This window comes from Macrobrachium nipponense, chromosome 6 (assembly GCF_015104395.2).
Source record: "Macrobrachium nipponense isolate FS-2020 chromosome 6, ASM1510439v2, whole genome shotgun sequence".
Classification (NCBI taxonomy): domain Eukaryota; kingdom Metazoa; phylum Arthropoda; class Malacostraca; order Decapoda; family Palaemonidae; genus Macrobrachium; species Macrobrachium nipponense.
In genome coordinates this window covers 69580363-69598303 of record NC_061108.1, presented here as the reverse complement: position 1 = coordinate 69598303, position 17941 = coordinate 69580363, and the positions used below count along the sequence as shown (strand labels likewise).

General features: G+C 33.3%; 1 protein-coding gene across 1 annotated transcript; it reads right to left on the bottom strand.

Annotated features, from left to right (window-relative positions):
• Nucleotides 1-4791: 4791 nt before the first annotated feature.
• LOC135216213 (uncharacterized) lies at nucleotides 4792-6048 on the bottom strand. The gene is made up of 2 exons (XM_064251348.1): nucleotides 5325-6048; nucleotides 4792-5151 (listed from the first exon to the last, which is right to left on the bottom strand). Exons 1-2 carry the CDS (start codon nucleotides 5817-5819, stop codon nucleotides 4792-4794), a joined length of 855 nt encoding a protein of 284 aa, XP_064107418.1. The 5' UTR covers nucleotides 5820-6048.
• Nucleotides 6049-17941: the final 11893 nt, after the last annotated feature.

Below are 17941 nucleotides of genomic sequence, written 5' to 3'. Positions count from 1 at the left end.
ATTGTTTATTCATTATTTCTGCATCTTTTTTCCTGTACTAAGTTCTTTTCCATATTGGAGCCCTTGAGCATTCTACATTTCTAACTAAAATTGTAGCTATAATAATAATAATAATAATAATATAATAATAATAATAATATAATAATAATAATAATAATAATAATAATAATAATAATAATAATAATAATAATAATAATATCCTCAGCAATATCTCAGTAGTATATGCTTTTTTATTTATTTAGAACAAGGTAATTATAATTTGAACATCCTCAAACTATAGGTATCTTTCTCTGCAATCTTCTGTGAGCTTTAATTCAACAAAGAACTGCCATCAACGTTTTTATGCATTCAAAATTATACTGCCTGGTAATAATTAAAGGTGAACATTTGAACAGCATTTTGGTGATGTTATGGGTCTTGATGGTTGCAAGTATTGGCCGTGTCCCTCGCCTCTGTTATTAGAACGTACTTCTCAGTTGCTGATTAATTGCGAAAACTATTTGGTCGGTATAATAATTCCAATGTTAATTTTACATTTCTGAGGAAGTTTTCTCTACTCCTCTCTCTGCCTTGGTTTTCTATTTTTTCCGTACGTGGGAATATTGCTCTTTGCAACATAGTTGAGAAATGATAGAAGTTTAGGCAGTAAACCTGTGAGAGTTACACCGCTAATGGAGTTGACAGTCCTGCTGTCGCTGTACAATTTCAGCCTTGTGAGACCTGGGAACTGTGAATATTTATACCAATGTCAATCAATACCCAACGATATTTATCTAACGTAAACGAGGATAGTCACAGAACCACTGAACTAAACTTTTCTATCAATAAATGTTTTAATGTTGTATAGCATACAGGTGAACAAAAACACAGTTAATTTCATACTTTAACTTCATTATTGTACTTTGCACATTCCTAAAGAAGCTCCCGGACTCTGAATGCTTGAAGAACTTGTTCCTTCCACTTTCTAACGAGGAAAAGCAGACTGGCGAAGACAAAGGCAAGAACTTAACCGGCTTCACAACCAAGAGATGCAGGGATAATAACATAATCGCCGAGTGCAGCCCTGGTCAAGGAGAATGGCAACTGATAACCTAATTTTACCTTACACGTCCAGATGTCTTTTGTTCATTTGTTATCACACTCTGCCATTCATTATCACTATTGAGGTGTGCTGCATAAAAAGCTTCATTGCAAGGTGCCAAACACTGCCTTTTGTCATAAAGTTTTACGAAATATAAAAAGAAAACTAAATAAGTTCTTGGATGTTTATGCCAAGTGTTTCAAAACACGTGCCAGGGACAAGCTACTTCTGCTAATAAGATTTAATTTCATGAAGTTTCAGTTATTTTTAACTTCGCTCACCAAGATGTATTCGACAAAGAACTCCATATGGTCAAATTTAGGAGCATGAAAAGACCAGACACTCAGCCACAGAGGAGATTCGCTCAAGGACGCAAAATCAAGAATGACGTTCAAACCTCGAATCGCTGTGGTTATTGTATTGGTCAGTTTTATCGTAGCTACCTATATTTTTCATTACCTTGATCTTAATATTCTGTAGCGGTTAATAAGTTTCGAAAAGCCTATATTTTTTTTACACAGAGCAACCTACAGAATTTTGATATAGAATATTAATGTTCATCTGACAACTAGATCCATGAAATGATTAAAGAAATGAAAATATTTTCCAACTGCCTATCCTAAGGCAGTTGAAAATATTCTATGATTATCAAAGCTCTACAATGCTACAATAAGGTAGTTCGCAAAGAATTGCATGACTCCATATCTCTTTTAAATAAATGCCTAAGTCCTCACGTAAAAAGCAGTTTTTCCACTGCCTCTCTTAATTCGCCCTCCCTGCAACGCCATTATGCTCAGGTAACGCAAGAACTATTTCCAATGAGTATGAGTGAGGGCGCTCGTGCGAGTTTATTTGAGTTATAAAAAACAATACAGTTAAAAAGACTTCATACGTGACCCATTAAATGTTACCCTAGCTACAACAATAACAATAAATCTTGCAAGCAGCTTATCAGTCACCATTATTAAATTTTCTCTAGTCCCATGGGGTTAATTCTACATAAGCATTCATGTAGGTGGGCTTGGTAATGAAGAAGAATTTCAACAGAAAGAATTTCTAAATGAAATGCAGATAATTCTTTAAACAAAGAGTTAAATTCGTTCTTGATAATAATTCTATATACGGTATGGCACGAATAAGATATCTATAACTAAACCCATGTTATTGATAGACGATGCAAGAATTATAATAGTGTCCCATACTTAAATGCGGAGTTGGTTCAATTATATTATCAAAGAAGACGTTAGACTAAACACTAAACATACATGGCAGACTATAATACATTCCAACTTGAACATTTTAACATAAAGTTCTCAGAAATCTGGCGGAACAAATATTTCATGTTTTCCATAATATTACATTAATTTTTGAAAAATAATAAAATTAACGTAAAACAATGTTAGAATACCTGAACCATACCTTAACATTTCAATAACCTTCGCAAATATTGACGGAATTCTTACTCTTTGTTTTGCTCAAGAAATTGAAGAAAATTAAATTTAAACATCTTACAGATATCAAGAATAGATAATAAACTTTTAAAGTATGATGTTGAATGTTGAATCTCTCACAATTACACACACACACACACACACACACACACACACACACACACATATATATATATATATATATATATATATATATATGTATATATATATATATTGTAAAGGCCTTCTTTACCCATTAATCACGATATTCTCTCTCAACTAGCAAAGCAACAAGTATCGCATATATATATATATATAGATATATATATATATATATATATATATATATATATATATATATATATATATATATATATATAATTGAGTGAGATTTAATATCATAAGCTTTAAAAGTTTATGATCTGTTCTTGATTATCTATATGGTGTTTAAATTTAATTTTCTACGTTTGTACAGTGTTACAGGGTTACAAGGGGAGAAAATTTGTTATGTGAAAATACTTTCAAGGGGCTCTTAACCCGTTCACAAATCTGAAGAGAAATTCCTGACTGGGTCCTATCCTAAAATGGTCGTTATTCTATTTATCGCTGTTCCTATTAACATTTTGAATTTTTCGTTATGTGTTCAAACTTATTCCTTCCAAATCTACGTTTTGCTGAAGAAGGAAAAGAAAAGAAAAGTGGATCCAGATTAGATACTCATAATACATACTTTGCTATTTAAATTGCATCATGCTTAGTGCACTTTAATGTAATATCAAAGGTTTGATATAAAACAAAATCTCACAAATTGCTGTGTAAATTTGGTTTTACGAAAATCAGCACTTCATTGTCAAATACTTTGCAGATTCGTGTAGACTGCCCCGTTGTGTGCTTGCCCCTGTAGACAAACAGGGCCACTCACCTTTCTGCCAGTGTCAATATCAGGTGCCACATCCTTGATTGCCAGTGACGCTCACACTCACTTACAGTGCTCCACTGAATAGTGTTCTTGTGTGTCGCTAATCTTAAGTTCTTGATCCATATTCTCACGTACTTAACTGATTCTGTAGATTATTGTATTTGCTTGCAACTTCTTTGCTATCATGAATAATAGAATTAACATCACAAGTGCACAGTGGGCCAGAATGGGACTTGAAGGGACAAAAATTCTTTCAGTGCAAAAACTAGCTTTATTTTGGATTAACATTATTCTAAACCATTATAAAAGGAAAAAAAAAATCAAATCAGTACAAATCGGTGATTTTGAGCACATATATTCTGTAATTTGGTAATTCTGTAATTCTTATTTTCTTAGGAAATAAGTGAAATCATGGAAACTAAAGCAATAATATCTTAATTGTAATACATTTTGTACAATGGCCAATTAAGAACATAAAAATACAACGACAAAAAAGCTTCCTTTCAAGAGATTACATCATTGAAATAAGGTAAAAGCAAGTAAAATAAATGATTTGAAGATGATAAGGAATGCAAGAATAAATGCTAAATGGAAAAGCCATTTAGCCTATGTAAGAGAAGCGCGTACATGATCTTCAGTTAAGGTACATGTCTCATTATGTTTATGGTTCTTCACTTGATATTTCAGAATCTGTAATGAGGAGCAGTCGAGCTTCATCTGGCAGATCTTTCTTAGATGTGTTTTTTGTCTGATTTCTCATTGATGTTATTAGGGGATCGGATGAGCAGAATAACCGTCGCATTAAGTCATCATTAGTTTTTTTTTCTGTATATTTTCCGGCAAAATGACTCTCTGAAATCTTAAAGTCTTTGTTTTTGGCTTCTTGGGCCTCTTCGGAGTAAAGTCCAATTGGCAGATTAAACTGTTCAATCACTGAGCCTCCATGAATAAGAATTCTATGCAAACTCTGAGGCATATAATACCAGTTGTACTCTTCCACGTAAATTTTAGCGGTATTGATGCAGAAGGATTTGAATGCTGTGACATTTATATCAAACCCAGATGCTAAAGTACACAAGATGATGTGCAAATTCTTCAGCAATTCTATCTTAATTCCAAGAATTTCACTTGATGTTTCAGCAAGCTGAAAAAATCTTCTAGCCGTATTTCCATCATTTGACGTCCCAAAACCTGACTGTTTTGGCATATCAATCACTAATCCTGTCCTATCACGAAAAGCTTTTTGTATTTTCGATTTTTGTTGCTGAACCTTTGCTTTTTCTTCTTTTGTTCTTGCCTGCCATTTCTTTATAGGCAACTTGTATGACAAGTGTAAGCAACATTCCATAGATCTTATCCTGTCAAATGATGCCATCATTTGAGAGGGGTCTCTTTGAAACTTTCTCTATGTCATTCATTAGCTTAGGTGATGCCCCACACAAAGAACAGCATTGCATTGAGTTGGTGACAAGGGATAAAGAGGATGCCACTTTTCCATCTATCATTGTAATGCTCACATCATGAATGACGCTAACATCGTTTTTAACTTGAGTTGGTCTAAGTATATGGATAGCATTTTTTAAGTATTGCTCTTCTTCCACTAAAACCTGTGAAGTTTCCTTCATGAATTTGAACCTTATAGGACTGCAAAAAAATGGTGATGAGGGCTTATCATTTTTCCATAAGATAATTTTCCCATTAGCTTCTGTCTTTCTACTCAGCTGTAAAGGTACCATACAAGTTACAAATAAACAGGACTCGAAAATTACATCTCGTTCTTGGTTATCACTTCGAATCTGCTTGTAAACACTTTGACCAGTTGTGCCATCAAATCCAACTTTACAAATTAACTTGAACTGCTTTATTTCTAAATCTGTTCATTCAAAGACACTACTTCAAATATTCTCCTTGTTGTGTGGTCTAATAAATCTTGTAAGGTCACTTCTGCAGAATAATCAGTTACTAACCAATTTTCAGGAGAAGGTAAGCACTCTTCTTTGGCAGAACGAACATCGTTGTAAGAAGGAAAAACTTTTGATTTTTTCTCAAGTGTTTTATTCCTCAAATTTTGATAGCTTCTTTTTGAAAGGCCACAGTCTAAGATCAATGCCAGAGCTTCATTTGCAGAAAAAGAACACTCTGTGATATTTTCTGATGAAGTACATTGGTTTTCAGTAGAAATTTGGGCTAAAGATTTAGCCATTCTTGATCGTCCCTTCTTTCTTAGAACTTTTGATGTAGCATATGTGAGCCTATGAGGAGATATGTTAACAAGCTCTGCAGTTTTCCTTCGTTTTGTTTTCTCGGATGAGGCCTGAAAACTCTGTTCTAGGTCGTCCCCGAGTTTTCTTAGGAGTTTCATTTTCTGGGTTTTGATACACTTTAGCATCAAGCCAACCTTGGTACTTACTTAGAAATAACTTTCTGGTTCTGTTAACAGTTCTCCACTTAATTCTTAAGTTTTTCAGAAAGTTAATCACAATATTTGTTGCTATAGCGTCATCACGTATAATATTTTCAATCTTTCCAAGCAGAAAATTAATATTGTTTACCATCATGAAAACTATGCATATGTCCATTCTTTATCGCTTCACTAGCTTCATTAAACAGATATTGGTTAGTAACATCCATTTTCATGCACCTTGTTATTGTCCTATATCTGAAATAAAAAGATATAATGGCTCATTATTACTCTTAAACCTGATATCTTCATCTTTTGATAATATTTTTTTCATAGTTGTCCAGACAATTACTCATTCAATTCAGTTTATTAACACCATTGGGAATCTTTGCAAAGCTTTGCAATTTTTTGTGCTCTATCATAAACTTTTATATGCCTAAAATTTTCAACAAATTTTGAGGGACTTATATCAAACACTGTTGCACCCAACATTTAGATCATAAATATGAAGATCAAGACCTTTAATACATTCAATAATGCACAAAAAAGTAATTTTGAAATATGAGTTTACTCCACAACACACCTTTGGTAAACCGTGGCTAAAGAAACAATAAAATGTTTTTGTATGGAAAAACAGTGTGCAGCCAAGAACAACTTGTTTACTCATGTTTAAGCCTGTAAAACACTGATACTAACAACTACTTGCAATCTATACTATTGCATTCCTTTGTCACTAATGTATGTATTTTTTATTTTTATGATCCTCATGATAATTTGGAAAAGTCAAAAATTTAATTTTGTCCACTTGCTGGCCCACTGTGAAGTGCCATGAAAACTGTGCTCCTGTAGTATCTCTTCCGATTGCCCTTTGAGAAATCATATTAATCTTTTGAACAGAATGCGTGTTACATGCATTCCTTATCTTAGAAAGTGATTATGGGTCATCTTTCTATAAGGGTTCCATTCTCTTTTTTCTATTCACAGTCTGTGTGCCATTAGTCAGAAAGAGTGTAGATTCCTCACAAGGAATAATTTTTAGAAATTCAGAATTTTTATTTCAGTTATTTTCCTTTAACCCTGGCACTGTAATTATGAATATATATATATATATATATATATATGTATATATATATATATATATATGTATATATATGTAATATATATATATATATATATATATATGTATATATATATATACATATATATATATATATATATATATCATATATATATATATATATATATATATATATATATATATATATATATATAGGCTACTAGGACATAAAAATATGATGATTTATGTAAAATTACTTAATCATCAGTGACAATGGGTGTGCTGCACCATGTGTTATTCTCTGTGTTATAAGACGCCGTATGTGGATGTTGTAGACAATATAATAAACTATGATAGATAATTTATTTAGATAGAAGAGTTGGATGCTGTACAAGTTAATGAGATAAAAGTGAGAGGGCAGTTTTTCCTATGTAGGAGTGGGGCAGCGAGAGCAACTAAGAACGGTAGATTATGGATCACGGACCACTTTCAATCAGGAAGGCTAAGCAATAAGTGACAGAATACAAATGTATTACTTGGAAGATTGCATTGATGATCCCGATTGTAGTACAAGCCAACGTTGTCAAAGTGAGTGTAAGTGGATCAGGAATATTGGTATAGTCTGCATCTGGAGAGCTAAAAGGTTGGCTATGCCAGGTGATATGAATACAAAGATAGTAGATCAAGATATAATTGGCACTGTTGGTGGGAGTAGTATTATGAAGTGACTGAGAATGGGAAATACCTTACAGATTTCTTTATAAACGAGCTTGATGGTTGAAAATGCTTATAATTGTTTTCAAAGATGGACAATAATAAGTTCACTTGAGAGAAAAGAGAAACTTGTTTTTGACATACTGTCAGTAGAAAGTAGATAAAAGATCAAGCTGATGGAAGTAATAAAAAAGATGATGGAGAAAATTTTATTATTATTTACAGGGTTATAAGTGAAGTTAAATAGTTTCATTTACAGACACATGATTGAACATGTTTTACCATAGTAAAAATATGTGTAACTAATACTAGTGACATTTGAAGCCACTTGTGTCTAAAAGCACAGCATTCTCATTAAAAAGTATCATGTTCTTGAAGTGACATGCGTTACTCCTGCTGAAACATCTCTGCTTCCTGTACTAAAATTAAACAGTACGTTATCTACTGATGAGTGACAGTGTTGATTCGGGAGTAATTAAAAAGCATTGCATTGTAGGGCACTGCTTGCACCTTCTGGGCGTCCACCATCCAAAACAACAAATTTGACCTACCACAGAACATCGAGTTTCCCCAGAAAACACAAATCAAGGACGGATGGCTGAAGCAGTGATTTTCATGTGTTTGCTGGAACTATAGCATGTCATTTGTAAAATCTAAACCACATTTACATGTAAAACACTTCAAGCTTTAAGCTTTCGAACCATATGTAATGGAGAACTTTCCTTATTTTGTACAAAGAATTGTTAACTGTTTATCAGGTGTGAGAAAACACACCTGACTGTAAAATTATGCCGGTCTTCCTCTAATATTAGATGCTACCTTTCTGTTTGCGGGAGTCCATGTCTTGTCAGAAATTTCTGACATTGAATTACAAAGTAACCAGACGCTACCTCTTACTCACCCCGTCTCCATAAAACTTTATGTTAATATATCTAAATAAAAAAACTGTTATACTCTGAAGGAAAATGAGCTGGCCTTGCCATTGCATACAATACAAAAATGACTCTTTCATGACTTTGAGGCTGGTTAAGGAGTCTGGGAGCCTTAATTTCTTCATCCAACTTCAAACCAGCCAAGCGTCCATCATTTGGTCTCAACAGGAAAAGATTAGAATGCTTCCATGGTTATACAGATTCTTGCCTGGATTAATAACAGTTGCTTACCAGTAACCTAGGAGGTGTATATATATATATATATATATATATATATATATATATATATATATATATATATGTAGTATGTATATATATATACCACCAGAAGGCGCAGAAGAAGAACAAAGTTACTCTATTCCACAGGGACGTTTCGAGACCAATGTCTCATCATCCAAGCTAAAATGAAATATAAAAAACCGATATACAATACAGCATAACACATTTTTTTGTTGGCATAACACAGTAAAAAAATATTTTGTTTATGCTGTATTGTGGAATAAAGTAACTTATGTTTAATGCTGTCTTCTTCTGCGCCTTCTGGTTTGTACTGCTGAGGAATAGCTTAACTGTCATGTTTAAATGAATTATATATATATATATATAATATATATATATATATATATATATATATATATATAATAATTATATGTATATATATATATATATATATCTATAATATACATATATATATATATATTATATCTATATATATATATATATATATATTGTAAGTAAGCCTTAGGATTTTTATAATGTATTAGCTTACTTAGGTTAGCTTTTAAGTTCCTCTTTCATTTCTGAAGGCTGTAAAGTTCATTGTTAATTCGCCTTCTTGTTAGTAGGGGTCTCCTCACTCCAGTGGTATTTTTGTGTAGTCTTGTTGACTAATCCTCCCTGTTTCTCCCCTCCATATTTTGGCTTTGCTGAGTTGACTTGAGACCTGATTTCCAAGCTGCAGGCAGTTGGTATCTGCACCCTGACTTGTGAGCCTGCTATCTCTCTCGGATTTACAGCAAGTCTCAGAAAATATATATCTTCAGCTGTGGCAGTTTCTCCACATCTCTGCCATTTTATTATTGCCTCTGGTGCAGTACTTGCCAGAGGGGCCTCGCTTGGCGACGGTAAGGCGTGTCATCCATTTATTATAAAAAGTATTGACCAAGATTACTGGGATCACGGCGTCCATGATTATGAACAAGATGACTAGGATCACGGCAGCACTGCAGTAGTCAGATGAATTTTCTGATAGGGCTCTATAGTAATTGTATTGTGATTTGCCGTCCTCTGCCTTTATTGGAGTGCTTATGGGAGGAGACCTTCATCGTCTCATCATCATCCTTTAGAGTGTAAAATTCAGGTTATTCCTTTCTTTTGGTTATATTCTATTCCTCTCTGGGCCCCCTTTCCTCCTTCAGAGGTTGAATGCGTTGTCTAATCATTTGGGTACATGTTGTGTAAGTGATTTTGTGATTTAATGTTATTGAAGAGGCCTAGTTTTAACTTCCTGTATTTTATTGAATTATAATATATATTGGCTTTTTTTCCTTTGTTTTGCTATCCCCCTTGAGTTATTCTTGTGCTGCATTTACCTGGGCTTGCTTCCACCTTAGTGGATTGCTGCCTTTTGAACACCTAAGTTTGTGGTATTTTGATTATTTATGGTCCTGTAGACCTAGTGTGTGTTGTGGTCCAACGAGGCCATAACAATATATATATATATATATATATATATATATATATATATATATATATATATATATATATATATATATAGGAGCTCAGAAGGTGTCCATGATACAATGAGTAAAAGGGACCAAGTTTATTAGCAACAAAACGTTTCGCACATGAAACCTCTGTGCATCATCAGTCTGTGAAAGAGCAAAAAGATATAAATAACATTCAATGATAAAACAATAAAGGAACTCACAAATATTAAAATAGTCTTATAAATTAAAAGGAACAAAGTAAAACCACAAACAACAGGAAAAGAGAGAGAGAACAACCCAAACACCAACAGTCCATTATGTAGAGAGAAGATGGAATGACCAAAAACCAGTTGACGGTGTCGACGTCAACTATGCCAGGTATAGAGTTGCTGAGGAGGAATTGCTATTGAGTGAAGGAACAAGTTTCTTAATGTTTTTTGTTACCGATTCCTCGTTCAGCATACTCTATGGACAACACAAAATTCATAAACATAATCTACCTTTAAGACCAATTATGGCTGCTTACAGTGAGTTTACTTTGAAAAATGGGCTTGAATTTCAACAGTTAATCACTAGAGAAGATGGAGACTATTAAATGGTCAGTTTTGATGTGGAATCCCTCTTCACAAACATTCCACTTAATGAGTCTATTAGTATTATACTGAATAAGATTTTTATTAATGATGCCACAATCTTTCATGGTTTTAACTTGTTGTTCATATTTAACGAGCGACTCTATTCGCAGGTCGATGGAGTTGCCATGGGATCTCCTCTAAGCCCCATTTTTGCCAATTTTTTTTATGTCGGACTTAAAATACAAATTTTTAAACCGGTGTGATCTCAACTTCAAACCCTCAATTTATCGTAGATACGTTGACGATACCTTTGCGTCATTTCAACATCCTTGGCAGTGTTCTTTGTTTTTATATTTTATGAACAATGCTCACTCAAATATTAATTTTACAATGGAAGTTGAAAATGAGGGGATTTTACCTTACCTGGATTTGAAAATAACAAAATCCAATTCTGAATTTGCTGCGTCCGTTAACAGAAAACGTACCTTTACAGGACTAACTAATAATTTTTATAGCTCATGTCAGCGATCTTTTAAACTTAATACAATTCACACATTAGTTAACAGAACCCTGAAATATTCATCTTCTTAGAAAATTTTCCATGATGAAATCACGTTCTTGTTAAGCTTTTTTAAGTTCAATTCTTTCCCACAAGAAATAGTTCTAAGAATAATCAATCAGATACTTACCAAATTCTTTCAGCCACCATTACCTAATTTTGATGTTCCTAAGAAACTGTTTTATGCAGCTATCCCATAAATGCCTGACTTCAAATTCTCGTCCAATCTCACACGAATCATTGAACAAGAGATTCCTTGTCTCAGAGTCAAACTTATATCAAGTAATCCATGTACAATTGGCTCCTTCTTTAATTTTAAAGACCACCTTCAGCCCTTCATGAGATCCAACGTCATATATAAATTTATTTGCCCTGGATGTCCGGGCTCTTACGTTGGATTGACTCAGAGGCTGATAAGGGTAAGATATTGTAGCCATCTGGGTTTCAGCTTCCGTACTGGTCAGAGACTAAAACAACTGGAATTCTCCAATACCAGAAACCACGCTTCTAATTGTAAATAGAAATCCAAAAAGAACAATTCACAATAATAGATTATTGAAAAAAATCCTGACCATCTAACTACCCTCGAGTCATTATACTTTAAGAAACTTGTTCCTTCACTCAATAGCAATGCCTCCTCAGCAACTCTATACTTGGCATAGCTGACGTCGTCACCGTCAACTGATTTTTGGTCATTCCATCTTCTCTCTACATTATGGACGGTTGGCATTTGGGTTGTTCTCTCTCTCTCTTTTCCTGCTGTTTGTTTTTTTACTTTGTTCCTTGTAGTTTTTAAGACTATTTTAATATGTGTGAGTTCCTTTATTGTTTTATCATTGAATGTTATTTATGTGTCTCTTTGCTCTTTCACAGACTGATGATGCACAGAGGTTTCATGTGCGAAACGTTTCGTTGCTAATAAACTTGATCCCTTTTACTCATTGTATCATGAACACATTCTGAAGCTCCTATATATTTATTTCACTGAGCCAATATATATATATATATATATATATATATATATATATATATATATATATATATATCGAACTACAAATGTCCTTTAATATCTAATTCGCTTTACTTCGGAATTAATATATTTTCATATATGCTTAACCGAGGGGGAATTTATTAAGTGATAATAGAATTGGCCATCGACAGGCGCGAACCAGCGACTTCCCACTCCCAGGACTGGCAGTGAAGCCTTAATGTGATAGACTTATATATATATATATATATATATATATATATATATATATATATATATATATACATACACATATATATATATATATATATCTATATATATAACATATGAATATATCATATATATATATATATATATATATATATATATATATATATATATATATATATATATATATATATATATATGTATATATATATATATATATATATATATATATATATATATATATATATATATATGTATATATATTTCTATATATCTATCTATATATATATATATATTATATATATATATCTATATATAATATGTGCTTAAAAATCACAGCAGAGGCACGTGACTTCATAATATAAGCAAATACTACAGGAAAAATAATTGACAGAGGTTCGTCCTTTAATGAGAAATTTGTACGAATTTCTGCCTATGATTTTCTTGTATTCACCTATATATATATATATATATATATATATATATATATATATATATATATATATATATATATGTATATGTATATATATATATATGTATGTATATATATATGTATATGTATATATATATATAGTTATATGTATATATATATATATATATATATATATATATATATATATATATATATATACACATATGTGTGTACGAAGTTTTGTCACTTAAACACACGTGACCTATTTATACTCACGACTATCACATAATTTCGAATTTGCTTTACTTTATGAATAACCTATACCCCAGGGGAATTATTATTGATAAGTGCAACAGTCTTGGTTCGCAGCCGAGACTTTGATTTAGTTATGATGGTTGGTGGATTCATTTTAGCTTTGTGTTATTCCCAAAGTAAAGTTAATCTGATAGTAAGTGGTACAGTGAGGAAATGGGCAAAGGGTAGAATATCTGCTCTGGATCTAATTATAAAAAGTAATAAAATGATGTTAAAAATGCTGAGAGACTACAAAAATTTAAAATGATAAAGGATGCACAGCATAACCTAAAGATGACCCTGACAGCCCATCGCTGATGTCTTCTATTGGGAATATGTTTCCTTTAAAACGTATTGGCAATATGATGTTCTTAGACAGATCAGTGTGGTTCCTGTGTAACAGTGCCTTTTCAATGACTCCATATAGCCTACCTATGAAGGGTCAGGGGTTACTGGGTTGGGTGTGCTTCTACCACAGTTGCAGACAAACACTCGCTGACAACAGATGATTTTTTACAACACATTTCATGGTTATTATTGTATTTAAAAAGTCAAGCCTATGGGCCAGTATTACTGGAAAAATTCTATAGTACCCTTTAAGTTATTCAATTAAGGAAAAATCTAGCATGATCATTACACCATCTTGATAAATCAGTAAAGTGAGCAAAAAAGAAAAAAAGACCAAAATTCTCTCATCTTACCTAATTCTCACAGCAATGTATTATGTTTATCATTGCAATATCTACTGGGTTTTTATTAGAAGTTCTCAAGGATATTGGCCACAGATGTCATTCTGAATCGGATCTGGTGGGTTACTACTATCCAGAAGGCACCAAACTCAAACTGCGCTAGACATCAGGTGGTCATTATCAACTCTCCCTTGAAGACACTTGCATGGTGTCTGAGACAATCACCACTCCAAGTTATTTAGGTCTTTTGCTTACTCGGGGAGTAGGCCTACAATCTACTTTGTTGTTGTTGTTGTTCTTGTTCTTGTTGGGAGGGTAGGAAAGCCCTATGGAATAGCCTAAAAAGGTCCTGGAAAAGATATTTATCTTTGAGTTGAAGATACAAGAATTTTAGGTTAGGATATTTATGATTTATTTATTGGAGCGGAAACGTAAAAAAATAAATAATGTGCATGTTAAACAGTACAGAAAAATTATTTCTAATGAAATATAGCATATTTTAATTTTCGTTCGTAAAACAAGGCTCTGTTGACCATAATATATTGTAGCAAGTTTTGATTTACGTTAAAAGTTAGTAATATGATGTTTACTACTTATGTGCGAGGGAAGAAAATCTTGCACACGTCCCGAATGAGCCGGAGGTTGGATTACGCCTTGTTCTTATTCAAGTTATTCAGCAATGTATTTGATTTCCACTCAGTTAATTCTTAAAGATCTTTGATAGATCTAAATTTAAGTTATTTTGAATTTTTGTTAAATCATTCTTGACAATTGGAAGGCTCCTTTGACTATGCAATAAAATCTTTAAATTTTTTGCTGCAACTTCATTAGATCCTGTATTCATAAGATCACGCGTATATGAGGTTTTCTCTAATTTGTTACTTGTTCATACGGGGAAGTTCAACTGACCTTTCAGAAGAATTAAAATTATTTAACATCAAGCTAATTCTGCTACATGGGAGTCACGGCTTCTAAAAAAAGAAAAGAGAATGCTGAAGTGTGGATGAACCAAGTGTATAAAACGTTCATAACATCGGTTGCATCTTACACCTAAACAGAAGGCTTATCAGCAGTGTCTCAATCTCCCACCCCTCCACATGGCGCCATTCACCCCTTTCTTGCACATTATCTCTTACTACTTAGATTTCGAGGTCTTCCTCTGCTCCTTCCTTCTAACACTTCCCAATTGTATACTCTTCACCAACCTACCATCTATTCATTCTACATACCCATACATTCTCAAAACACTGAGATCCATCCTTTTACCACTTTCTGTATATTTCTACATTTTACAACTTGTCACAACATTTCTTACTCCAAAATTGCTACATGGACAATTTATTTCTAAAGTTTCTAATTTTTTTCTCTCAACATTAACATCCACCCTTAAATTTCATTGAGCATAGTTAGCTTAACAATCGCTTCAAACATTCCAGCCTTGGCTTCCATCTTCTAATCTTTCGACCTTATTGTGGAGCCTTCCTCATATCGCTTAGTCTGAGAATAACTGTTATCCCAAACAACCACCATCCAGAACACTCCCAAATACCTTACAATCTTCTACCTCCTATATTCACAGTGACTGCTCCATCTTCCATTTACTCCCATGATCATACTCTTGCCTACATTTACTCTCAATTTTCTCTTCTTGAAAAGACTATCACCAGTCGTTTTAGTTTCCCTTCACTGTCTCCAATAAGTACTATAATGTAATGCAAAATATGCCTTATTTCCAACTTAGCTCCTCAATATTCATATCTGTCCCATGCCAGTAAACTGCTGTAGTGATAGCTGCTTTATATTTTGCCTTCCAAAACCATTCCTAGTAATCATTAACTTGGATTATTTATAAAGAGTTGTTAAATTTCTACAGGAATCGATCGGTAGGCGAATTCTTTTGTCACAAATTTAATCTCAAAGAGATAAAAATGTAGGGTAATTGTTTCAGTAACGCACAACTTAAATTCTTCCTTATTGACATGTTTTGGCGTCCTATGACATTTGACTTCATAGTCATGATTTTGTTTTACAATTTAGTAATGATTACACCCAATTTGGGGGCTAACCGAGTTTAGCACTGTGGAAGTTTTCTTAGTCTAAACACACAAAATGGCTTGAGGTCACTGACAAGGAAAATACGTACACTATATGAAACTGGTAAAATTTCTTGAGGATGAAGATCACTGATAAAGCTTTCTTTGAATTAATTGTATCGCTGTACGTTTTTATCAATGGGTTTAGTTTTTGACAACTTGAAGTTTGGTCCTGCAGACATAAGAATGAAACAATATTCTACTGGTTCTAAAGGCTTACAAACTACACAGCAGGCCTATTGGTAGGTAGAGTAAATAATGATCAAGGTGCTGGAAAGTTGTAATTCTCTGTTGTTCATCCCGATAACACAATAACAGCTAATTTTATCAAGCTAGTCAGTGATACTAATATTTTTGAACAAGTTTCATGGGCCAGAGAAAAAATTTAAGGCTTGACAAGTATGTTGGGGGAGCCATCTTGATAACAGTGACCTCATTAATGATCCCATGATACAAAAGGCAGGAATGCACGCTCAAAAAAAACTGCAATTTTCAAGGCTGCATCACGTTCCTTTCATGTGTAGTAACCATAGCAGCCCTTAACCATTATTAAGATGCCCTTCTGGATGGGGAAATTGCAACTCCTTTGAGGTTGATGGTTAGCTGTTCCATTATTTCATGGGAACATCCCATTGTGGAACTGAAGCTATGCAAAGTCTAGTTTGCTCTAGTATACAATTGGGGTTAGCAGGTAAAATGATACAAGACTGAACGTTCTAGGATTAGGAGGAGGGCCACAGTGCTCCAAAGCGACAAGTTTCGAGTGAGAGCGTTTCAAGGAAGCTCAACATTATTGCAGATTACCACAGCCGGCTAAATTAAGAAAACAGCGAGAATCTTTTAACACATGCGGGTGGGTTTTCAAAGTATAATTGTTGAGGCGGATTATTACGAGTGAAATGAAGTCTTACTGGAAATGGGTTCATTTCTGGAGGCCTGGCACAACCCGGCCCTGACACTATTTAAATGCTAATATCTCCAAAAGTATTGAAGATAAAGAAAAATTCTTTCGTCAGATAAAAACTTACATCTTTAAATTTTATCCCATATAAGATTTACTTTTTAAATATCATAGATTCACATTTAAATTATGCTAACACTTTGATGGATCAACTTCAAGCTTCGCGGGATATCGCCTTCAGGGCGCCCTACAGGTTAATTTTTCTTTTGTATTTTTGCATATAGCACCATTTCTATGTTGCAGGTTACGTGATATACAAGAAAGTTGATTTAATATACAGCAATTTCTTATAGACCTTTAGTTTAAAGAAACAATAATTTTTTTTGTTTATTTATGTTTAAACGCAATTCAAAGGGATTTTATTCATGCAATGTGTTTGTTCGGGATAGTTCAACGCTGGCAGGGTTAACCATCATTTCTTAACGTCTACTCTGCAGGTATGCGAGGCTTCTTCATATGCGCGCACACACACACACACACACACACACACACATATATATAGATGTGTGTGTGTGTATATATATATATATATATATATATATATATATAATATATATATATATATATATATATATATGATGTGTGTGTGTGTGTGTGTGTGTGTGTGTGTGATAAAGTATCTAGCTTACTATATATATCTAACACTCGAAGAAATTCCCTACCAGTCTATGAATATTTGGAAAAGAAACAAACATTAGACGTCGCAAACGCTTACCATCTTCAAGCCTGATCACCCAGTCCTGGCTACACTGAAGAAAACAAACTGACAACCATAAATGTAAGCATCAATTATTCCCTTTCTCTTTCTATCCGTCTATCTCTCTCAATGAAGACACAGCCAGGCACATGCACGTAGGGACACCTCGTCTCATAGTACAGCTAAGATTTGTGCGCTTAAAACAAGTCAAGATTTCAAATTA